The 26,793-nt window shown below is 39.8% G+C and overlaps 1 protein-coding gene across 1 annotated transcript in view; it reads left to right on the forward strand.

The window, feature by feature from the left end:
- Positions 1–1,581: 1,581 nt before the first annotated feature.
- LOC134868702 (membrane-associated guanylate kinase, WW and PDZ domain-containing protein 1-like) overlaps positions 1,582–26,793 on the forward strand; it is an 80,693-nt gene continuing 55,481 nt past the window's right edge. Inside the window, 1 exon segment of the mRNA XM_063890000.1 lies at positions 1,582–2,298. Within this exon segment, the coding sequence (XP_063746070.1) occupies positions 2,001–2,298 (298 nt within the window). The 5' untranslated portion in view covers positions 1,582–2,000.

The raw sequence follows: 26,793 nt of genomic DNA on the forward strand, positions 1-26,793 counted from the left end.
TAAAGCTGTGATGTTTGGAGTCATGTTTTCAGATGATATGATCATATTGCTGTATGTTAGAAGCACCTCAGCCGTCAGAGCATATCAGAGCTGGATGTATGTTATGTCCAACGGCCTGCAGCTGTTGGTTTTACCCGCTGAAAATGTCATGTACCATGTGACTGGCAATACAGAGCCCACTTTGCAACACATAGAGTGAAGGATATGCCAAGTATCATTTGTGTTTAGTTTACCATACACTCAGACACGCGATAAATATAGGAAATGACTACCATATCCTAGCTGCTGAAAACTTCTATAGTACAAGCATCAGAGGTAAAAGTGACTGAGTCAACAGGAACTCTCCCAGCACTCAACACTGAGATGTAATGGGATGGAAAGCTGCCTTTCATGCACTGCTATCCAGGCCACTGCCTTTGCAGCCTGTGGTAGAGTGCCAGTTACTGTACTTTATCTGAACAGGCAGAACACACAGAGAGCCTGTTTTTCCCTGCAGTGGCATGTGTTTCTCACCTGATCCCTACATGCTCTTTTCCAAACTGCAGACACCACAGTCTCTATTTGCATAACGTTACTTTGAGACATTCACAAGGGTTTCTTTCACTGCCTAAAATCAAATTGCTTTGGTTTATTTTTAAGGAAGCCAGAGGAAAACCCAATTGACCTATGGCAGCTTTCAGGGACAGAGAGGAAAAACTACTTCAGGACAATACACTTACAATTTGCAATGATGAAACAATCATTTCATGACTAATGATGTTTGAGATTCTCCAAAAAAGTATTATCATAGGCAACTGCCTCGGCCTCAAACTAAAAGGGCTCCTATTAGCACATTTGTGTACTGCTGATTAGTTTTAATCTACATCAATGCATAATATTAAATGAGTTGACCATTTTTTAAACTAACAAAATGCATTTATTAAGTACTTTTGTCATCATCAGGGAGGCTCCATGCTTGAGTTTGCCTCAGGCCTACTGCTACAACTTCTGTACTATTACTATTAATAATAATAATAATAATAATAATAATAATAATAATAATAATAATAATAATAATAACACACTATTTAAAATGTATCAAATATTGAATAAAGCCCTTTCAATTTACTTTCTATAAATATGAAGTGTGTGTCGAGCAAATCCTTGCAATTACCTCAGATTTTCAGTTTGAAATTGAACTTCTACGTAAAATACAAATAAGGCAAAATAAACTTTTCCTCCTGAGTTTACGTCTCATCTGTTGTCACATAGCAGCAGGTCTAGAGTTTGAACCAACAGCTTTAATAAACCTTTACCTGTATTCAGAGAGAAACTGGTCTCTATGGTGCGGTTTCATTATTTATGAATAAAGACTAAATGCTTGAGGTCCTTGGGGGATTAGACGCTGAGATGACTGTAATCCGTTTGGAGCGCATGTGGGAGGAGCTTTAGGACCCGGTAGGTGTAGGGTCGAGTAGGATTTTCCCTCGTGGAGTAGCAGCTGGACGCATGCGCCCCAACCCCCCCTCCCACCGTTTCTCCATCCACAGCGCAGGGGCAGAGAATGAACTTGTCTCTTTACCTGCTTAAAGGCGCCGCCGGTCGTGTGAACAGCCCAACCTGCTCACGGGACAGGGAAATGTTTCTCCTGGAAAGTTTTAAAAAGCTTGAATACAAAACAGTGCAGGAGTCAGAAGTAAAGGATTAGTGAGGAGAAGAGTCCTTGGATGTAAAGCGGGCAATAAGAGAGAGGATTAGATAGCGAGGAATCAGAGCGAGGGTTGTTGTCAAAGATGCGGAAACAACAGCAACAACAATCCGGATTTTGATCTACTTTGGATATTTACACGCGCTGGCAGTAGCATGCCTTGGCTCAGGAGAAGGGTGAACATGTCCAGATTTGGAGTGACACCCAAACACCCTGAAGTTTTTTGTCTGTTGGGACTATTTCTGTGCTATGCATCGGCTGGATTTTACACCATTCCGCGGAACTAACGGGTTTGCTTTAAACCTGAGTCATCATGTCAAAAGTCATTCAAAAGAAAAACCACTGGATCACTAAAGTGAATGACTGCCTGGTCATCCGGGGCGCTTGTGGCGAACTGAATGTGGATCTGCGCGGCGGGGCAGAGAATGGAGAGTTTGCCTACATCGGGCAAGTTAGGGAGGATGCTGTGGTGTACCAGGACGGTAAACTCTGTGAGGGGGAGCTGCTCCTGGAGGTGGAGGGGCTGCCTGTGTCTGGATTACCCCTCTATGACATTTTAAATGTGATTAAGTTCTGCAAAGATCCCGTCAGGTTGAAAACGGTCCGTCAAGGTAAGAGAAATGGGAAATATAGGATATAAATGTGTAAATGTAACTGTCAGCAGTACTGAATGCATTGGAAATTAACACTCATGCACTAAATAGTCCCAGTGGAAGTTGTTTCATTGTTGCTATGTGGCACAGCATCAAATATAAGCACATTACAAAATGGTGATGCGTGTGAAGTAGGACAGAGGAGTGCCTGGTTCATGCTTGCTGCTCATCTTCTCTTCCATAGCAGCCTGGAGTTTTCACCAGGCTTTGACATGAAGCCAGCCTGACAGTCTTCCTGCCCTCATTTTGTCTAACATTGCTAAAGCCACTCTGGGTTAGACCTGCGGGGTCACAGCTTAGGCCATTTACAGAGACTGCAAGCTGCAGAGCTTCATCTGCACACCCAACACCAACATCACACACCTTCTCCTGTCAGTTCTTTGACATGTGGACTTTTGATACCTGTCTACTGGCCACAGTCCCATTATGTGGCTTGTTGTTTTGTCAGCGGATGATGACATCCCATCTGAAGCAACATTTGCACAGGGTGGCAACTTTTATTACAGAGGAATTTGTTAATAGCGTTCAATCCAATCCCACTTCACAAAGGCCAAGGTGACATATTCACATGTAATGTTTTTTTCCAGTCAACAGTCCAAACCCAAAGATATTCAGTGTACTATGATGTATGAACAAATGAATAGGCACATCTTACCATTTGCAAATCCAGTACTGTAGTTTTTCACTATTTTTGCTTGGAAAAATGATAGTTTATTTTTATTTCATTGATGAATCAACTTATTGTTCCATATTTACTTCTTCCTGTAAAGTAATGTTGTTTGTTAACTGATGAGTGCTTTGTTCGTGAGAGTGGGACACTACTCATGTGCAGCTGGGGTTATTTCTGGAAGTGCTCTCTGCGTGTTAGATGATGTTGACCCATTGCCCACGGTCTGCTGCATCTGCATCTGTCTGAGAGACAGCTAGAGGGATACAGCTTCTGATTCAAACTTTCTCCTGTCTCCAGTGTACTCTGAATTTTTGTTGTTGTTTTTTCCTGTTTGCCAAATGTGGATGTTCTCTAACGCCTGACTGAAATGTGACATTTTTCGTGTTTGAAATCGGAGGCATTTGTATATATCACCTCAAGTGTGTCTTTTCCAAACACAGTCGCTTACTCTCCCCACACTTACACTCTCAGACAATGTTTGACAAAGCTTGCTTTGCTTCGTCTCTTGGGAAATCATTAACTGATTTATATAACAGCGGTTTAGTTTCAGTGTAGCATCATTGTATTTCTATTGCACTGTATGTCTATTTGTTGCTGCACAGCGAATGCTTGACCTCTGGATCTGAAATCTCGACCCCTCGAACAAGAGCTCAGGACTAACGCGACTTTGTGTTTACAGAACAGGCGTTTGTTTGAGAAACGATCCGACCAGGCTTGCAGCATGGGAGATTTTGAATATCCCAAAACAGTTTTCTAATTATTTTGAACTCCTATGAACAAAACTGTTTACTTGTAAATACTGCTTTAACACCCTTACTGTAGATATCCTAAGCCATCTTCATGCTTGGTCATTAGTTCCTCACATCAGTCAGCAGATTCTCCTAGCCTGTAATTAAAGGGGGGATACTCTTCTATTTATCTGAGGAAATCACAGGACCTCCATTGTGCAGTCTGTCGGGCTTCCATGCAGAACTGGCCTCTCTGCTCTCTCCTTAGGGTCACATTTCAGGAGGCCACATCACCTCAGTAGTGGGTGGAAACTTTATCGGGGTGTGCAGGCAGGCATGTTGTCACGGAGGTATACTACAGCCCCACAGGTGCGTTGCTCCCACTGAGGAATTCAGAAAGAAAAACCACCTGAACAAAGTCTGGGCATTCCTGCGGTCATAAGGTGCAATATTACACTTCAGTGGTTTTCAGTCTCGCTTTTTATTTAACCAAGTGTAAATAACCCTTCAACTTGGGAAGGTATGACAAACATGTGGGAGACCTTGTTATACAGTTTACCCAACAAACGATACCCAGTGTTAATGTTGAGGTGAGCTGCAACGACTTGTCAACTAATTGATTAGTTGATAGACTGAGAGGAGCTTTTCATGAAAAAGTTACAGAAAATGCCATTTCCATCCACTCAGATTTACTGCTTTTGCCTGTTTTACATAGTATTAAACTAAATATGAGGGTTTTGGACCAACAGAGCAAGACATTTAAAGACATACATTCAGGCTTTGAGAAACTGGGATGGAACTTTTTCAATAGTTTAGCAAACGATTAATCTAAAAAAAATAATAATGAGTTGATGAATATATTTTCAAGAAATGTAACTTTAGTAATTTGATGAGGGTTAGGGTTTAAAATAACAAGAATTGAGTCTTTAAAATGTTCTGTCCTCAAAGAAGTGTAAAATCGCTCTGTTTGTGCTGAAGATCTTCTGCCCAGCTTCAGTTACCTGTCCTCCCAATGTATCACCTGTCCTACTACTCTTTTCGTTGTCTTGGTTTAGCTTGAGAGGAAAAAACGAAAACACAGCATTGTGAATGTCACTTGAAAACGTTTGATTATAAAATAACAGCATGCACCTGTCCCTTGCATTATCTTTACTTCATGATGTCCCTCCCTTTGTGCATAGTTTGAAACTCTCTGGATTATTCAAGCTGCAATAAATACTCACAAAGTACACATGAAATGCAAACACAGTCAACAACTTGTCAACATATTCTCCTTTTCTTTTCCAATTGAGGTGGGTTCACTTCAAATGAAAATCATTCATTGTACATTGTTTACAGAGGCCTGGTGAATGATGAATAGATTTATTTTACAACAGTGTGTTAGTGTTAAAGTACAAAGAGCGAGGACTTACTCAGAAATCAAGACGTTGACACACCAGTGCAGCTCTTTTTGTGTTATCTTCAGTTGAATCCAGCTCAAAGGTTAAATGATTTGTCTTTTAGCTGTATTTTAATTATCATCTGATAACAGGGGTCTCCCAGGAAAAGTGCAAAGGGTGTCATATAAGGTTATTGAAATATGACATTTGTTTGTTAAGCTAATTGTAGTATGCATTTGAGAGCAAAAAAAACAGGTGTGTATGTGTTTTACAACTTGGACATTCTTCTGGCCATTTGAGTTTTTACCTTTAAAGTAAACCTAAAAGCCCTCCAGCTCCTAAACAGACTGGGGGTTTACGGCACTCTGATCATGGGTGGGTTAGGACGGCTGTCTGTATGAACTCCAGGACAAATGGCCCCTGGTCGCCTCAGGTCTCGCCTCCACTTGAACCAAGCCAGAGAGGATCAGGGCAGCCTGCTGGATGCCAGGCATTCCTGAGAAGTGGGGCCAGGAGTTCACCAGGATAAAACATCTAAACTTTATACCTCAAAGTCTCCCTTTAGTTCCTGTTTCACGCCTACTCTCAGGTCACTTCTTGCTTCACTTTTCACCCTGATCATTACTGGGCGGCATGGTGGTATAGTGATTATCTAGTCCATATGTTTAAACATGTCAACCTTCAGGATAGTAAACATGTCAACCTTCAGGATAGTAAGCATTTGATCTGCTGAAGTATCCTTGAGCAAAACTCAGAGAGCAACTCCAGGGTCACTAAAAGTTGACCACAAATGTGGCCTCGGTGAAGGCAGCAAAGTAATCACCATTAGAGAAAAACTAAGATTTGTCAAACCAAAATATGTATTCTCATTTTCTTTTAAATGAATTAGGTACCATCTTCTTGGTTTATGCACATATTAGAAGTGGAGCGCTTAAAAGATGAACAGTTGTTAAAGCGCTGGGACTACAGCATTTATTATTGATTCATGTGTTAGTGTGAAGAACGGTACACACAAATCTGATGCTTCCATCCGCTGCTATTTTAAGACTCTTCAGTGGAGTTTGAGTGAAGCTTAAGTCACATGCTTCATGTACATCATGATTTATTTATTAGGTGTTTCCATAGCACGTTGTAGCACTTTGTTTTAATCGACATACCAACTTTTCCACTTAAGACAAGTGTAAAAAGTTTTTTGTCATATTTTCTCTCTAAAAAAAATTGAGTACACAATGAAAACGGTTTAATCACACTTGTTATTTTTTTCCCCATAGTTAAACAAAGGAGATTGCATTAGTAGCATCAGCTGTTTCTCTTTCATGCATCCAGATGAGGTGGAAGCAAATAACCCGACTATGAAAACAAAAAAAACAAATAGTCATGTAACCTCAGTGCCTCGTATGTTACTCTGCGATGCAAATAACTAACTACATCTTACAACTGACTCTGTTATGTAAAGATTGCACTAAGTTGTGTCACTGAAATTGTTTCTCTGGTCTCTGTGCATGGTTAAGAAGGCTTACACACATCCAGAGGATGTGACAGCTTTGTCGACACAGATCTCTTCTGTAATGTGCTTGTCCCAGATGCAAGTCCCTTATATTTTCTTAAGTAGTGAGACTTTGTCAGTCTTGATTTAGTGCAGTCGACTGCATAAGTATATCCCTGAAAGGCTTGTCAACGGTTTGTGACATGAATGCTGCAGCTTTCTCTCCTCCTTGTCTCTGTACACTATGCTTTCTTCTTTTCCTTCCACGTCTACCATCAATTTATGAGCTGTGTCGTTGTTGTGTTTGCTGTCAACAGTATGAACTCTTTGTTTTGATCTGTATGTTATTATCTTTTTTATGTCAACCTGTATGGCACAAACAGTTACACAGAAGAGAGATTTACATTGCGAGAAACTCTGGTGTTGATGTCTTCTAAGGAACTGTTTAAATAGTGCTGTTTGCCTTTGTCGCGTTCAATATTTCTTTACAATTGCTTTTAGTCTTAATGGACTGAATGCAAATGTGCTAACAATGGCAGCATACTGGCGAAGCAGAAGTGACCCACACACTACCAGACTGTGTCAGCAGTGGCTCAGTCAGTAGGGGCTTGGACTGGGAATCGTAGGGTTGCTACTTGGAGAGGTCCCAGTTCACCTCCTAGGCCCTGCTGTGGTGCCCTTGAGGAAGAAACCGTACACCTCCAATCCCCCCTCCCCATTCCTCCCCGGGCACTGCACAATAGCTGCCCACTGCTCATAGTACTAGGATGGGTTAAATGCAGAGGACCAATTTTACTGTGTGTGCTCTGCTGTGTGCCATGTATGTGACCAATAAAGAGGGCTTCATCCTCCGATTCTATCTATCATTTAAGCTTGAACAAGCGGTTGTAATTCAGAGGCTTTGCCTCAGGTATTGTAACAATGAGGTTGGAATGGAGTGCAGACCAGACAGGGTTCAAGGAAAAACGACTGCTGTGGACATATATCTCCATCAGGCAGAGGCATTCATTGTTCATAATAACTCCATTAATGTAACAACGTTTTTGTTGTTTTTATGCTCTTTACTCTTTTGAAACTAACACAGAATCAAAGACAAAAGTCACACATAAACAAACACCATTTATTTGTGTTTAAGGTAGTTTCACATTTTGGTCTGATTGCATATTTTACGTCAACATGTGAAGAAACAGCTTAAATGTTTGTAATGACCCCAGCTGTAAAGGACTGGTTCAGCCGATAAAAGACAGTATATTGATGCCTGCTCAGCAGGTTCATCAGAAAGTGTGATCATTCATTGCATGCCAGTTACATTATCAGTGAAAGCATAGAGAGCCCCTCAGGGTTTCAACATTTCAGAGCTATTTTCTTTTGTGTAGCTTGCCTGCATCATGTTTCCCCTCTAACAGTCATACTTTGATACCATGAAAAGTTGAAGAGGCTGCATGCTCAAAGATAGACCTTAAACAACTTAAAAACTAAATCCTCAGATATGATTGTTAAGCATAATGAACGTCTAATTCATAGACAATAAGAGCCGGCGTTATGAGACCTGCACAAGCAGTCTCATCTGTATTTGGCTTTTTATTGCTTTGTTGTGCTTAAAAAGCTGTGATAAATAGAAGTTGCTAAAGTCTAAAAAGGAAAAGGAAAGATCTTTCTAATATGCACTCCAGTCAATGTTTTACTTTAGTGACAGCTCTTAGGTAGCACAACCACCTTAATTAAAAAAAAACATAAAACATTATCACACATCAAAAGGGTAAACAAGCACTCAGTAACAACATTTTCATAAAAAATGATTATCAATAATTATATATAATTCAAGAGTACATGCTCGACCCGCCAAACAAAGTGACAGGTGTGGGTCAGGATTAATCAAAGAAGAAAAATCTATTTGATAGCTTGAAAACAGTATTCTGTAATTCTTGCTTAAAATAATTATTTGAATATTGAGTCTTTTATCAAAAGAAGTTGCAAAAATGTTTCTCTTGACTGACTTCTCAATAAATAATTTAATTGTTGCTTGCAGCTCTAAACTGAACTTCTCTCTGTAGATATATTTAGTCATTTCTAACACCATTTAGGGTAAGAAACCAAGTGGAATGATTTCACTGCCTTCCAGGAGAAATTGTCTAAAAATATGCAGTTTTATTGTCATATGATTTCTGTTGAATTACTATAAAAGGACAACGTGCGTTTGATCTTCTTCTTTTCCCCAGTCTGTTGTCTCCTCTCAGCGAGAGTAGGACTGAATCAGGTGATCCAGAAAGGAAAGTATAGTGATGCAGCTTTAAGAGCTCTCCATTGGATTCTCTCTCTCAGTGTATTATACTCTGCCTCTCTCCATTACACATAATATGCACGTGCAGTGACCTAAACACAGCCCTGCTAAGTCACACACACACACACACACACACACACACACACACACACACACACACACACACACACACACACACACACACACACACACACACACACACACACACACACACACACACACACACACACACACACACACTGCAAGATAGTCTCATATAGTGGGGATACATTTACATTTAAGCTGTGTTCCTCCTAGATTCACACATCTGGAAGGGATTACGCACCATTACAGGCTCCAATTTATACACATAAATCATAGATCCACTTTTAGTCTAGTGCTTTGGTCTTGTTGTGATTGTTAGGACCAGTAATTACACCTTCCTGGGGAAGCAAATAGCAGGGTGTGAGTAACGTTCTAATTTTCCCAACAGTCCTCTGTCATCATTTGGATTTCACAAACTGAAGCGGGACTTTATCATTTCTATAAACCTTGGTGTGTTGTTGAGCCGAGGTGAAAGGTTTGCAGATGATGCTTAGAGGATTTCTCATCCTGCTGATCTCTCTATCTCTCCCTTCCTCCACATCCCTCAATCTCCAGAGATTCAGGTTACTCATAAGCTCTTGATAGGGCTGACCCGACCCTGCTTGGTTAACCCGTGTATAAAAGTCTTTATGCACTATAGCCTGATATCCTGACACTAATATTCACACTGCCGTTTAATCTGAAAGCTATTGGCTGTATGTGCTAGTAAAACATTTCAAGATGTATCTGGTTTAAGCAAAATAAATGATACGGAACATCTAGATTTAGTTTGAGTAACTCCAGCTTTAGCGATACTGATGTAGTATTTACATTGCAGCTATGACCACACAAGTATGATTGTCAGGCCACTGTTTGTTAATGTTTAAAGAGTTACAGGGCTGGTGGTCTAATGTGGTGAGAATTTAACTCGCTTAGACTTGCACAGTTCTCCTTCTGTTTCTTTTATTGGAGTCCTAATTGGTTACACTTTATTTAACTTACAGTAAGAGTGAGGAGGAGGATGGAGAAGGGAGGTATGTCTCATATATTTCCATGTGAAATACTTTTGATGGAATATCCTCAAAGAGCTCAGCTATCATGTTTACCTCATTAAACAAAGTCCAGCCTGGTTTAGAAAACATGCAACTCACAGTCCTGGATAGAGGATAAGTAGTTGCAGTTGGAGAGTAAAACAGTAACTCAGGTCTTTCTATAATTCAATTAATTTAATCTATAAATCATAAGCATGAAATATGATCTTATGACATGTTGGTATATGGCCGCATCTATTGATTATTTTCAGTATTCATTAACCTGCATATACGTTTTAGGATTAACCATTGAGTCCTTTAAAAGTACAAAAAATAGTAAAAAAATGCTATCCCCTGGATTCAATTAGCATCTTTATGTTTGGTCAATATGTGACCAAACACAGACCTATTTAGTTTAGTTTGCTATCACACAGAGAAAAGCAAATCATCTTCACATTAAAAAAGGAGGATGTTATCTTTCTTGAAAAATGTAACCAATAATCAATTACTAAAATAGCTTTGTCAGTCAACTTCATTTTGGCTCTACTTTGTTGACAAAACATTTTATATTCTAAAGTCTAAAGGTGAAAGATGGTCACAGCATGTCGATTGAATGAATATGTGGGATTCACTTTTATTAAAAACAGACATTTAAGTGACTGTAGCTTTGTGAATTATTCTGGTGGACTTACTCATGTCCATCCCAAACAAACCACCATTGTTTCCTCTGAAATTTAAAAAAATGGATCACTTCCTGTGCAGCAGAGGAAGGTTCCTGGCAAAGTGGGACGCCCCTCATACTTTAGGTGTTTACCGTAGCAAAACCATCATTAAATGGCTTCATGTGGGACACAGCTTGGGATGGTGGTTATATTGCAGAAATGTGTCACATGAAGCTGTTGACAATATGTAACATCATGCATAGAGCCCTCTGGTGGTAGAGTCACGTATTGTGATGAAGGTGGATAAAAAAGGACCGAGGAGGGCAGGTTGTGGCTTATTCTCATTTTTGTTGTTTTAATTGTTTAAAATGTTAAATAAATGAAATATCAAAACCATTTACATTATGTAAAGGTAGTGAGTGTGAGAGTAAATGAGAAATCAATAATGATAATAATTCAGTGATGATTAAAAGTAAAGAAATGTATTGTTCAGGGATGCTTTTATTTTGAAATTGCATAGAAGTAACCCACGCTTGTCACTAGCTTTTAGATAAGTTTATGATGTTTTGAGAGACACTTGTATTCCAAACATTTTATATAAAAAATGAATTATATTTTCTAGTGAAATTGTTGTATCGCTTCATCTTGTCATGATCCTTGTTTCGTGTCTGTCATGTCTTTGTGTTGTGTTTTTTATTTTGAATTGTTTTCCCTCTTGTTTCATGTTAAGCTTTACTTCCTGTCTGCGTTTCCCTCCTGTACCTGATTCTGTCATTGTGTTCACCTGTTGCCCCTGTGTTTCTCCTCCCCCTTCCAGCTGTCTCTCGTCTTGTGATTACCCATGTGTATTAAGTCCCTGTTTCCCTTTTGTCTGGTGTTTGGTCGTCGTTATTCCCATGTTTGTCCATGGGTCTCGTGGTCCAGTTCTGTTTGTTTCCCAGTCCTGTCTGGATTCTTCTCGGCTGCCCTCCTGTCTTTCTGGTTTGATTGAGTTTTTGTTTGCTACTTTTACTTTTGATGATCATGCCTGCTCGTACCGTTTTTTGAGTTTTGTTGTTACAGCTTTTGTTAAATAAAGCTCGCCTTTTGTTAAACCCCAATACCTGATTCCCCCTGTTTCGCTGCATTTGGGTCCTTTACTACAACCCTGACACATCTGTTTAGTTGAGAAGAACAGAGATTTAAACCTGACTGAGTGGTTCCACCTAACCCAAACCCGACCACATAAACAGGAGCTGTTGTCAATAAGCAGAACCATCTTTGATCTTAGAGGTTAAGTGGAACCCAAATAGAGTTCCCATGATCTTGTTCCCAGCGTTCTCGTCCCGGGAAAGGTGAAAAAGTTAAATCATGCCAAAGGACTGACGACTTCAAACAGGTGGAGGCGGCTCAAACACCTTCATGATGTCTCTGTGTCTTTGTTTTCACACAGTATGGACACACGGACACACAATATGTCATACATTCCCCATCGTATATAACTGTTTATTGTGGCAGGTGGAAGGACATCCTATTTAAATCAAAGCTTTGCAGGAACCGCTTCCTCCATCTGATATTCTCATTACTGTCAAGAAGCTTGAAGACTGTTCTTGTGTCATGGTTAGTTAGTCACAGTAGGAGAGACCGCAACAACAAAGCTGATCATTCGTTGTGAAGAAAGCCTTTTTATTATCATGTTTATGGCCCTACAGATTCTTAAAGCTGCATACAAGTTATAACTACTGTAGTAATATAATTAACAAAGATTATTTAAAACATAGCAACACCAGCACATACTGTATGTCATGTGTTTAGCAGCTTCACAAAGTCTGATTGATGTGTTGTATGTAAACAGCTGGGTGTGCATCTGGAACTCATCTGCATAATACCCATAAGACATTTCTCTGTTGACTGGCACAACAGGCAGATCAATCCTCAACCTGCCACTGTGCTGTGACAGTTTTAGTTGTTTTCTTTAAAATTAAACCCTGTTCTGTGGCATATACACAAACTATACAAACTGAAACTTCGTGAAACAGACCCTAGATTTGCTTTGACAACTTGAATCTTCATACATTTATCCTAGCTGCTCTGTCAGCCTGTATGCTAACAAGCTCACAAAAAATAATGTACTACGCTCACCATCTTAGTTTATAGAAGAAGTATTTTAACATGAGCTCATTAACATGTAAGGCTAAGGCTGATGACATTCATTTTGAAAGTATTTGGTCAAAGTACCAGGTGGTGATGGCTACTCATCCTGAGGGGGAACGTGTCTGTACCAAATTTCATGGTAATCCATCTGGTACTTGTTCAGATATTTCGCTAAAGGCCGCAAAAAGAACCTGGTCGCAGTAGAGGTAAGGTCAGGGATCATCAAAGTCATGTCAGGCTTCTTGCTCTGGGCACCCTGGCTATCTGTACCGAATGTCATGCCATTCAATCGCCGTTGAGATATTTCCGTGTTAGAATAATGGCTGGAACATAAAGTTGTTTTACATGTGAACAACTCTGTCATAAATTATTAGGCCAAAGATGATGTAAAGACATTAAGTGTCCTTTTATTCCTGACAGACTATAGATATTCGTTTTACAAAAACTAAAAAAGGATAAAAGTGGGAAATCTGTGGCTGACTGACTTATCCATAAGTGGACAAATCATGTCAGAAATAGTCACAATCTTCTTCTCAGACGAATAGAAGCCTTATACAGTAATATCATTTATTCTTCTCTATCTGCACAGTGGCTGAGCTGTACATGTCTGACAAGACCAAACAAACACAAATCACATGCTTCCTAAAAACAATATTTCCCTTCAGTCTTTTGGCCTGCTTTCACATACAAACCTACCACAATTTGACACATGTCTCCTCCTATCAAATCACTTGCTGCTTTTCTTCCAGCTGTGGCTCTGAATCACTGTACTTCCAGATTAAATTTAGACTCTTGACAAAGCAGCGTAATGATGGAAACATTTTTCTTGAGCTGTTGGTGTCCAGCCCGTCTTATCTTGTGCTGAGCTGCTTTTGTAAATGTGACCTGAAAGTAACTCAAAACTCATTGAGCTCTCCTCAGGAAAACAGTATTTTAATCTTTAATGTTTGTCTTTGTTCTCAGTATAGAGCTCCAGTGTGAGGTTATATATGGTAGCTGAAGCGATAATCTGACTGAAAGGTCTTCAGATAACTGTTTTCAAAATGAAGAACAGAGACAGATGTGTATTTTTAAAACAGGCAAGAGGATAAAGGTATATATTAGTTTTAGAGATATACATGGTGAGTCGAGCACAGTGCAGGTTTGTTCTGGGAGTGTTTGTAAGCTTCTGTCTTGTCCGAGGGAGGGAGTGACCTTGGGCTGCAGCTGTTTGTCAGAAGTTGGCATCATCTGGCTGCGCTGAGGGGTGAGGTGTGGCGGTGGGGGAGTCGGGTCTACTGAGAAGAGGAATACTTTGTGCTGAGCAGGTCAGGCAGGGTGGATAGAGGACAGGACTGTAATTTGGCTTTCACTTCAACAGTCATTTGTTTAGGGTGAAACAAGTTAACACCTTGAGAAAAAAGCTAAAGCAAATGTTACGATGAAAGGGATAAAGAAAGATTGGAAAGATGCTGAACATTTAGTCCTCGTTACATCTTGATGTCTTCATACCATATTGATGCATTTGCAGCCAGAGACCGCTCTGAAAACACTCCATATTGGTGTGTTCAAGGTGACTGTATTTGGAAACTGAATGTGTTTGATGTGTGTTGCCTTACCTCACCAGCGTAATGTTCGTTGGCAGTCCACTCACACATATTTATTGTCAGAGGCTCGGGGCATGCTTGTTTGAAAGCTCAAGGCTTAATCCTTCAAACTAGTTTCAGTTTCAATGAAATTTTCCAAGGTCTATTCCTGTGTGCATGTTCTCAAATGTGTATACTGCATTAAAACTACTTTTAAGAGGTTGGACCACCCGACTGAATTAAAAGTAAGAAAATGTTCTCACTTACCTCTGTGTGGCCATGCAGAGCATTTACTGTGTAGTTGTCTATGAGATAAGGAAAGGGATTGTATTTGAATATCTGTAAGGAGGAATTTTGAGAGTTTCTACATTGTGTTGTCACGAAACTTTAGCTGGTCAATTGGAGTTGTTTGACTCTGCTCATCATAGATCAATAATTAATATTTATCAATATTTTAACAGCTTATCTTTTTCTGATGATCAATAAATAAACTAAGTGTAAGCTCTGAAATAATATCAGTATGTTTTTCTACATATAAGAAGAAACCATTCAACGTGTGGATTATACCCTCCTTGTTTACTATCTTGCAGTTTTCTTTTCTACCAGGAAAAGCTTTTAATGGCACAAGGTCTTTACTATGTTTAGCATCAATTGATCCACATCCTTCCTTTTCTTAGGCCTTGGACACATCACTGGCTAAAATGTGTCTGGGTAAACATTGGAAATTGTCCAATCCTATTGTTATCAGCTCTGGTGCATCTCTTTGTCCATGAGTGTGAAGGACATGGGAAGGAAGGAATTAGTCATCGGGGTTTTACCATTTTTATGACAATAGCCTTGACTGTAGAAGAGCTCCAAAGAGGAAACACTAAATGAAACATTGAATCCATTTTAATAGCTTGAATGGGACCTGTTGACTTTTGATCTTGTATCAAATCTCTTTTAAAACTGTTTGTTCTCCTTCCTGAAACGTGGTTGCCAGCTTTGGGGTGAGAACAGGCTCTCATTAACAGAGATCTAAGAGGACAGGGATTTGACATAATATTTCATATCAAACACAATGAATCAGTGCTTCATTAAAACCACAATTAAACCCGGCAAAGGCAGGGTTGCATTGAGTGGGAAGCGGTGTTAATTTTCATTTGAATGATATTAACGTATTGATGTTAAATGTGATTATGTAATCATTTGTTATCCAGAAAAAACATTTATTTTATTGTAATTCTTTTCTTTAAAATGTATCTGTTTTGTAAGTCATCTAACAGTCAACACATCAGTCTAAAAGGTACAGTTTGTGCCACAGGATTATGTTAGAAAATTGTTCTAAAATAGAGGGCTCGGGAGATAATAGTGTGGGCTATAAAGATTGATTAAAATACTCCAGATATTCCTGTGCCTTCCTCGGACGATTCCTTTCTTTTTCCTCTCTCCCAACCTTACATTACCGCAGCTTATAATGATTTTATTAACCATTTAAATCTAACAATTGTTTTCTTGATAAAGGCCTAATGTTATCTGTCAAAACATTGTGAAATATTTCACAGAGCCAAAGTCAATACGCTGCCTTTTTTTTAAAATGACCATCACATAAGACATACTGAGTGTACTATAAAGAAATGCAGCATATCCTCACTTTTCAGAAGCTGAAATGAGAAAGTGTAACTGAAACAAATAATCAGCTGAACTATTGTATGATTTGGTGGAAGAACTTAGGCACCTTTTCAAAGGCCTCTGTATATTTTTGATTATCTGTTCAGGTTACCAGGCACAGCGTAATGAAGCTCCATCTCTCCATTTATTTTAAAGGTCTCACATCCAGTTTTTTTCAACCTGTTTCTATTACTCTCTGTCCATAACACTCCATTATCTCCTTACGCTTCCATCTCAAATGTCTCCAATCATCTCGGTTCTCAGTGCTATCCCGCTGTAAAGGTGACTTCTGTCAGTCTGAAGGTCAGATACTTGATGGTTTCAAGGAGAACAGTTTATGAAGGATTACAGAGTGTGAAAGCAACCTTACATCACACACAGCCACATATTTACATTGAATTTGAAGCAGTTGGACTGAATGCTCTAGCTTGGCCTCTTCACTGAGCACAATGAGGTGATCTTAGACACTAGACATGGTTTGTGTCACTTCAAATGTCTTACATTGTTTTGAGAAAATGCAGCAATCTTTTCACATTTCAATCGTTGTTTTTGTGCGCTGATATATAGATAAAACGTTGTAATTTTTAGCTTGCAGTCTGTCCTTTTTTTAATCATTATGTATACACAAAGTACAAAAGAAATAGACCATCTGTTACATTGTCAATCTTGGGGATTCTTGGTAAATGTACCCAACAAATCAAGCTTCTTGCAAAAACAAACGCAAACTGTTTGATTGGGTATTTTATGGATCCTCGTTTGGATCCTTGTCAATGTGATGTGCCGCTACATGTTGCTGATGATGATGATGAGCTTTGAAGACGCAGGACTGCACCTATCAAGGTTTGCATCATCATAATAACACAGCCGGCTGCTGAGAACTAAGGCTGCGCTTTAATCTTATCTCAGCTGTTGATCCCCAGCTGTCAATCTGCTGTGTGTTATCTCTGCTCTCAGAAACTTTTGATAGAGACTTAGACGTGAGCCTTGCTGTTAGTGAATCACTGTTGCATTTACCCACCCCCCGCCCCATCTGTTTGAAAGCAGGTTTCTTGAACTGTACTTCAAGAACTGTAATTCTTAGCAATGTTCCCTCACCTTTTTTTTTTTTTTTTAGCATATTAGCTAAATCCCTTAACAAACATGCTAAGCCTGCACTTCTGAAATAGTGGTTCCTCTGAGCACAACATTCTGGTAGCAGCAACCAATGTGTGACTAAATGAGGAAATTCACATGGCAGATTCATTTAATGAACCTCCCTGTGGATCCTCTTGTCCATCATCTATACTACACATAGCTCTGCATATCTGACGGATAGCCCCTTGGTTAACGGCTATTTTTGTAAAAGTGGTTCTTCAAGATATGTTCATTTTTATTACAGTTATCACAGCAGAGAAGTCAGATATATAGGTCACTATATGTCCCTTTTTTAGCTTCCTTCAAGTCAATACTGGTCTGTGTGTGTGCCACACCGAATAAAAAGTAAGGCTCTTCAATTACAACCCTCAGGGTAGAAATGAGTGGTTATTACACTCGGCCGCAACTCTTTTTCTTCGCCTTCATACAGATGCATATGAGCTATAATTCAAGCATAATGTGGTCATTTCTTGCCTTGATTTTTATCGTTGAGTTTCAACATATTAGCCGGCTGCTGATGACACACTGTCCCTGTGGTGTGATGTGCTCCAGTCTGCTGCTGCTGCAGCTGAGTGAGGGAGGGAGGATGGGGATGTGTATCTCATCTCCGAGTCATTGCCTGTGGTCATCGGCTCCTGTGAAAAGGGGGACTTTAATCACAGAGGGGCCCTTTGTGTGTGACGGCCAGGCGGGCAATGACATTTAACAGAGGCAGCCAGTTAGAACTGATGGCATGCTCACATACCGACCGAAGCTTGATGCTTTCCATCAGCAACAGGGACGATTCACTGTTTTTACATGTGTTGCCCACGGGAGGAAAAATGATACAATGGATATATTAAAATAGAAGCCTTTTGTGCATATTAGAAACATGGCACAAATGTGTGTTTTCCTTTGGTTAAAAAATAAACCCAGGGGAAAAAATATAGAAATCCTGCCATCTGGAGTCTGTTGACTTATCCCAGTGTTTCACAGGAATAGTTCCCTGTTTAGTCTGTGTTTAAATATGTTTGGGACCAGCATTTATAAGCAGTATCTGTGTTTATCTGTTGAGGAGCCCACATCATTCAAGATTAACTGTCCTCCCAACCCATTCCCTTCAAGCTTATACTTGTTCTTTTAGTCTTTACAAGTGCACCATCCTTTTTATTTTTCCTCCATCCTTTGGCCTACTCAGCTATTAACTCAGAGCAGAGGGAGCAGTAGGCCTGGGTTCCTCTGGTTATATTTAGCAATGAACAGATGCAGCACACTGGAGCGGAACATACCGCCTCTGCTCTCCTCACTGTGTGTGCCTGTGTGTGTGTGTGTGTGTGTGTGTGTGTGTGTGTGTGTGTGTGTGTGTGTGTGTCTTTCTCTGTGACTGTTCCTTCATACCAGTTCTCCCATCATGCACTGCTGACTCTGACTCAGCAGCACAGCACTATAGAACTGGGTCAGAACTGGCCCGCCTGCCTCCTCACAAAGTACCCATACGTTTCTCTATGTCTGTCAGTCAAAACCAGAAGGGCTTTTTGAGCTGCGAAACCTGAAGCAATTATTTATTTTTGATAAATACCTGTATAATATTTCGTGTAGGGCTGCAACTAATAATATTTGCTGTTATTGATGAATCTGTTTATGGTTTTACCAGTTAAATGATACTTCTTGAGAACATTAGACAACAGTGAAAATTATTAGGAATAAATAACCTGTGTTTTCAGATATATTACCAGGAAACTACAATCTCACTTAAAAGATAAAATAGGTAAACCATAATCCCAATAATAAATAAATAGAGTAACCAGATAAACGCGTTAACAAACCTTAATAGCGCTTGGAGTTTTCAACCGTATGAAAAAGTACTGATGAAAAACACTTTTGCTGAAATGATGGTCTGATTCACTCTGTTTTCTCAGTGAACACAGCGTTATACTGGGAATAACATGAGAGCAGCTTCGGGTGTGGCTGCTTATGGAGGTAATTATAGAAGGAGAAGTCAGAGGGCCGGCCAGAGCTTTACAGCGGACCTCTCTGTGATTATTGTTTTTTCCTCTCCACCCCTGCTTTTCTGATTGCAGTGCTTGTGGAAGGCCGCAATAAGACAGTGGAAGCTTTAAGTGGTTAAAAAGTAGCTTCACACACTGCTTCGTTATCTATGTGTGAGAGGGGAAGAGGGAGAGTGTGTATGTGTTTTAATTGACATGAGAACAAAACAAGTGTGTCCCATGTTTAATATCATTATCATCACGTCTGCTGTATCAGCTGTCATGACCTCTCAGCCTGGATAATGGCTGTGTATTAGCTCGAGATTGCAGCTTCGCTATCACACCAAGAGAGAGCCAAGTGAAACCCATCACTGAGAGCAGGAGTATTGGATTAGTTTGGTCTGTTGCATCCCCTCTTGATTTCCACCTCTCTCAGACGGCCCTCCTTATATTGCTGGATAATGTAGAGTTAAATGCTCTCATGTGTAACTGGAGAGTCAAGTGTTGACTGACGGGATGTCCTGAGACCCACAGGAAGCCCCTGAAACAATGGAATTTACTGTTTAAGAACCAGCATTTCCAGTTCCTACTCTGTGGCCATTATTTGGAATCAGCAAGAGGAAATACAATATTATTTGTCCTCTGGAGGAAATGCCTTCTCTTTGTGCTCTTCAAGCTCTGGGTTATCGAACTGAGATGGCATGAGATGATGACAAAAAGGGCAATTCAAAGATTTAGAAAATTGCTTCTTAGAAATAAAACAGTAATGGACAGTCAGTGGGTGATTTTCTGTCAGTAATTGTGTTTAAGTTTCTAGATCCTCTCATGCCACAGCACCATGCCAGATAGAAGCACGCAGACAGAGTGGAGCCGCCTTAATCAAAATGTGATAACAGACAGGCTTGTGAACTCACCAGCTGACCACTGCTCCTCTAGTTCTGTACAGCAATGCTTTTTCTAATATGGAGCAAATCTCCAAGAAATATATGCGAAGTTAGAAAAGAATATTGATGCCACTCTCGTGTCTCTACATTAAATATGAAGCTTAGCTCAGCATAATGGGTGGTAACGGCTAACCTGGCTCAGTCTGAAGGTTACAAAATCTGCCTAACATAATCTCTAAAACTCACTGAATAATATATAATACATTTGTACTAACTGTGCCAGAACTGTAACCACAACCACATATTGTGTTTTTCACAGCCCCAGTCTTTTTTTTTATCCTACGGACTAAATAAATTAGATAGAAAAGACAGGAAACATGAGGAAACACTCTGTGTTTTTCTAAAGCCTTGTTGTTAAGAGCGGGACAGTTTCTTGGATCGGACCAGGTATTGTACCTTTTTATACTAATCCCACCCAAAAAATTTACCAACACATATTACACCAATAAATTAATCTGAAATCATGTATTGATCAGTGAGCTTCAGATGGTCTGGTACATATATTTGTTTGACCTTCATGCAAAGATAAGATAGTTTCCTCTGTTTCAGCTTTTTTGCTGAGCTAAGGCTGATGGCTTCCTATTGATCAGATGGGATCGGTATCGCTATTCTCATCTGAATCTCGCTAGAAAGCCAACTAGCATTTCCCAAAATGTTGCTCTTTAATTTTAAAGCATATAGACCTTTAACCGCGGCGCAGTGCACCTGGCTGTTTCAGGGCCTAACACCTACACAGAGTCCCTTTACCTCAATCCCTCTAGTTGGGATCAAGCCTGTGAGGGCATCTTGTCTTGCACCATAATCTTCTCTGTCATCACTACAGGTGGTGTTTCATTAGATGTGTGTGTGTGTGTGTGTGTGTGTGTGTGTGTGTGTGTGTGTGTGTGTGTGTGTGTGTGTGTGTGTGTGTGTGTGTGTGTGTGTGTGTGTGTGTGTGTGTGTGTGTGTGTGTGTGTGTGTGTGTGTGTGCGTGTGTGTGTGTTACGGCAGGATTGTCTGCTCTCCTGCTTTTCATTTAACACATAATCTGTGCCAGCGATGACAGTGTTGACCACTGCTGCACTGACTACACACATGCACGCAGACTCTTGGCATCTTTGTGGTTTACCTTCTTCTGCTACACCCAATAACTCCAGAAGCTACGTGGAATTAAAATGTTGATTCATCTTTCGTAATGTTTGTGTTTGTTAAATTGTATTTTAGCAGTGAACTAGAGTCTGAGACTGTTTCAATTCACTGTGTGTTACCACCTTCTCTTGTACTATGTGTTTTGCTTGCATATCACTAACATACCCACTGTAAGGTATTAACTGTACAGCCTTTTCCCACAGAACATCTATAATTTAGGGGTTTTCTACATTGGCAAGTATAAACGGACACATCTATGCGTGGTCTGTTTCTTAAAAGAAAACAATTGATTGGGTTAGACTTATTGAGTCTTATCTTAGTCTTAGTTGTTTGTGTCTGCTTTCCAACCAATGTTGACTGTCACTAAGTGTGTTGAGAACTTTTAGGTGCAATGTCAACACCTGGGTGGCAGTGGTGCAAGGAGCTGTCACATATTTTACTTTGGCTCCTGTGAAAGAAGTTGCAATAGCACTAGGAATACAAGTAGATGTATACGATTTAGGATTTAACCCAAGTAAAAGTGCCGATATAATCAGCAAATGTAAGTACTCAAAGGTAACCAACACACTGGCCCTCTTATAGATCCTATACATGTAATTGTTACATGTTACATTGATTTGATTTAGAGAAAATGTTGAGCCTTTTTATTACTGAATCTAAACTGCAACAATAACTCATTTTACAAATTAATCAGATTATTTGTTTGTTTGTGAAGTGCGATACTTCTCTTTGAAATGTAATAAAGTATACGTTTGAAGTTATGTTCGTAGCCCAGTACTTATCCTCACTGTTCTCAAGGATGGTCATGAGTAAATCTTCTCAGTCACCTTTCATTTTGTAGCTTTATTAAACTACAGCAGCCATTAATAAAAAATATATTTTACAACCTCATAGACTTGAGAGCCACCACTGGGGGGCAGCATCCCATAATGACCAAACACGGCTCACCTCATTCGCTGGTTGGCTCTGGGTTGCTATGGTGACGGTGTATGTGTGAAGCAGTCTTTCAGTAGTGAGGCTCAGAGACACAGAGGGCAGTGTTGAGCTGGAGGACGAGAGATGAATCCCAATCAGCAGCTGAATAGAGCCACACACACACACACACACACACACACACACACACACACACACACACACACACACACACACACACACACACACACACACACACACACACACACACACACACACACACACACACACACAAACATCAAACATTCACACACATGTAGACGTTTTCTCTTATTCTTCCACTCTCTAATAGCTTTTCATTTGATATGTAATGTGGAAAAAACTCCCAAACCCACAACTGCTTTTTAGAGTTGTCATTCTGTTTTGAAATAGGAACCACCTGGCATGTTTTCGTCCACAGGCGTGATTGACAGGTATTAGCAGTGACTTGTAGTGATCGCAGCTGTTATGTGGTACTATAGGCTGCAGCTGCTTGACAGTGTTTTGCTGATGTTTGAAGCAGCCACCAACCATATGTTTGTGTTAATTTCCTATCTGGCCATTTTGTTAAAATGCAAATGTATTTTTTTAATCCTCTCCAAATTCCCTTCCATTTTTTCTTGCCAAGCATGGAAAAAGCATCCCAACATTTAACAAGAGGTTTCTAAAATCGGGCTGCAACCAACAATTCTTTTTTGAATTTAATCATAATCATCTGGTTCATAAAACGTCAGAGAAAAGAGAGAAATGTCCCAGCTTCTTAAAGTCCAACATAATGTCTTGTTTTGTTAGTCCATGTTAAAACAGAGAACATTTGGAAATCGACATATTTAAAAGACTGAAATTGTTGCTTATTTTTGCAGCTTTAAGCTTAGACCACCATAAAGATTGCTTCTTTAAAACAGATATGTATTTGTTTGTGTGTATATCTGTGTTTTCATTTTCACAGAGAGAATGTGTGAATCACTATCTCTTTAGATGTTTGAGAACACACACATGTACCCTCCCCCCACACCATCCCCAAAATGAGACAGGAATGCAAAACTAGATTTAAGGTTATGTAATGCAGACTGGAGGCATGGAGGATGTGTATAATCCACTCTTATTTGGGTTAAACCCATCTCTCTGTCTCATTCTCTGTCTATCTGTTAAAACGACAGGGCCCTCACATCCTCACTCATCTCTTCGCAGTTAAAAAGTACCCATCTCTACCTCACAGGCTTTTATCAGCCGGCTCCACAAACATCTCAGCTCCCAGGAAACATCTCTCAATACGCTAACATCTCTGGTGTCTCAGATTTCCCCTGATGGAGTGATTTCATTGTTATGGTGAATCAAGAATATCTCCTCAAGCTCTCACATGGTCCATCTTATCATCAAGACGCAGCTTTCAACTAACAGTTATTTTTCTCACCTTTTGCTCTATAATAGATAGCAGATAATTGTTCAATTTGCTCAGTTACCCAGAGCCCAAGATAACATATTTAAATAGTGTGACTTATTGTCCAAAACCAGATTATAATCAAATGACTTTCATATAATACTAAGAATAGCAGCAAATATTCACATAATTGCTAGAAATTGTTCATTTATGGCTTTTTTTGGCCAACAAAAATGTTTTAACTCCAAGTAGTAGTAATTGTTTCAATATAAGTATCCTGAGACTATCTTCTAAAAAGGCAAATAAGCATGATTATATTGGTGCTGTAAACGCTCAGTGTTACTTTCATACAGGATCTAATAACCTCAAAACATTTTCTGCACCTGTAATGAAAGATTGAACCTCTTAATATAAGACCATTTTATAGGAACATCAGCAGAATCCTGACTATATTTAGGAGAGACGGACAGTTAAGTATTCACAGACAATACCCTGTATCTTATTGTATACCAGACAAGGATCTCCATTCAATACACATGGTGAAAAGAACAATTCACTGTGTATTGTTTAAATTGTATGGAACGCTGCAGTGCTGTAGTTGTGGAGCTGAGATTATATCTCCTATTTTCTCACCACATCTGGTTGTTTTTGTTGGATTCTTAAGCTTTGTTTTTTCTTTTTGGTACGCTGCTAGGAAACCGCTCTTAATGGGTCAAGAAAAAAATATCTATTGCTTTTTCCAAACATTCAAATACCATGAAATTCTTTTGCAAATCTCAACATTATATTTACTGGCAAGAAAACACAAATATGTAGCACTCTGTGGATATCTCTGAAAATGTATCAACATGTGACACAGCTGAAATGTTACAAATCAAACCAGGATTTAGCCCAAACCAGTTTCTTTTTTTATTTTATGTTTTCCTCTTGACATCTACAGCTGGTTATTTGTGAAGTGAAACAACATTTGTGATTCAAAATCCAGGGAAGAACTAAGTAAACAGTGAATGAACTGTACACACACAATGTTGTGATTGTAATCTCTGATCCACACGGCTTTAGTCCTCATAAATATTGAATATTTGATGACTTTCTCTTTGATGGAGCATGACACCTGGGCAGCCCGCCCTCTGCTCGCGGTGCGCACCCACAGGAGGGGGGTTGTTCCTGACAGCGGTCCTTATCTCAGGGAAAGCATCTGAGCCAGCAAAACTGACTCCACGCTGAATGCATAACACTAATGTACGTGTAATATTTTATCTTTGACGAGGAGCTGTTTATATAAATCAAATCACCACAGACATGGAAGTGGATCAGCAGAGGATGAATTGAAAGAATACTTTGGCAAATGTGCTGTTGTGTCTGTTTTTCCTTTCACAATCTGACTGCTGCTTGCCTAGCAGGGACCGTAATGATGGTCGTCAGCACTGGCTGGTTGCTAGGTAACAATTACCTGACTGTGCTTTGCTTGCACTGAATTACACAGTAGGCTGTGTGTGTGTGTGAGAACGGAACGGAAAAATACAGCAAGGTACACTACCAACCAGTGTTTCCACTTTTGGGTAGAAAATGCTTCATACCAGAGAGAATCATGGCTATGCTAATATTAGCTTAGCTGTGTTTATTTTTGAATGGGATTTACACCTTGAATATTATTTCTTTATAACCTTAACCTCAACAAATGTATCAGGGGAGCTGTTTCTAATTGCCGTTTCTCAGGCTTCAGATGAACCATTTATCCGTGATCTGTGTTGTTGTTTCTTTTGGGACTTCACATGATTAGAACATGTGTCAGTATTTATAGTAATGTCCATGGGGGGAGGAGGTGCATGTGAAGCTGACAGATGATGATGTCACCAAAGGGCAGATGACAAATATTCCTCTGCTTTAAGACCATTTTCACTTTCTCAGCTGCTGCTCTCTGCCTGTCCCTCTCCCTCACTCCAGTCGCTCAGCAGCAGCACTTCCTCTTGAGCTGCAAGCAATTCCTACCCCCTTCCTGCCTCATTTAGTGTGATTTTCACTTCCAAACATCAACCACAGCCCTGACTCTAACTCTGGTGGCAGTCAACCCATATTGATCTGAGCTACATAGATATTTGCATGAAATACACATATTTATTTCTTCTTAGAGATATGAAAAGATGAATATCTCCTTCATATAGGTACATCCCTGTACCTATATGATGGGGATATGCATAACTATAAAGGAACCCTGATTCTGATGAAGCCAGCAACCAGCTAGCTTAGCTTAGCTCAAAGACTTGATTCTTGATTCTTACTCACTTTTGTCTCTCGCTAGTTTCCAGCAAAGATGTCGTCCAGCACATAACCACAATCTTTTGCATGAATTAAACAAAATATTAATTTACCATACATTTGTGGATTAATGTTGATATTTTAATCTAGCAAATAGGTAAACTTCCCAAGATGTCTTGCTACTCCAGTAACAAATAAACTAAGCCTTATTTTGGTAGTTATTGCTGGGAACAAAGAGTTAGCAACATTTAAAATGTAGTGTTTCATTGAATTCTGGGTCATTTATCATTATTTTGAAATAAAAGTTATTCTGGTCCCTCTAGTGTTGCATGTGTTAGGCTAGTTGTTGTAGCGAGGCATCAATGCTATCATAGTAGCAGGTTTGTGTTCGGATGTCAGCTTCTTAAAACTTTGTTTGCAATTCCAAAGGATGTGGCTGAGGTGTAATTTATTCATTTCTGCCTTGCCCTTTCCCCGTGATCTAACAATGTTGTTATGGGAGGTGTAACAATGTTGATGTGACACCCTATCACTGAGAGACACCCACTTTTTAGTGATACAATCAAATCTCACAAATGCTATTCCTTTTCACACTGAAATATGCCACACTACCTTCCCACACTGACACTGCCATCTGAAAGCACCGGGCCAAGAGAAACTCCTCTGCTGTGATCGGAGGCCGACAGGAGGCCATGGCACCTCCCCCAAGGGAACTGCTTGCCAGCTCCTCCCAGACATGGAAGATATATTTGGAGATCATTAAATGGTCCTAAATGAGACCCTGGCGTGAGAGCGAGCTCTGACCATCTGGCCCCATTGTGAGTGCCGGTGCTCTGTCCAAACTCAGCCAGCAGCATCCACACCTCTGATTGGATGGATGCTGAGTAAGCCTGGGAATTCAAGCCAATCAGAGACTATTTTAATTAATTAACCAAACCCACCTCAATCTCGGTTTCTCTTTAAATTAAACATCCTGTTACATACTGTGAAGTTCTCTGCACAACCAATATGGTTTTTATTTATTTGCATATTGCCCCATTT

Source organism: Eleginops maclovinus, chromosome 1 (assembly GCF_036324505.1).
Source record: "Eleginops maclovinus isolate JMC-PN-2008 ecotype Puerto Natales chromosome 1, JC_Emac_rtc_rv5, whole genome shotgun sequence".
Taxonomy (NCBI): domain Eukaryota; kingdom Metazoa; phylum Chordata; class Actinopteri; order Perciformes; family Eleginopidae; genus Eleginops; species Eleginops maclovinus.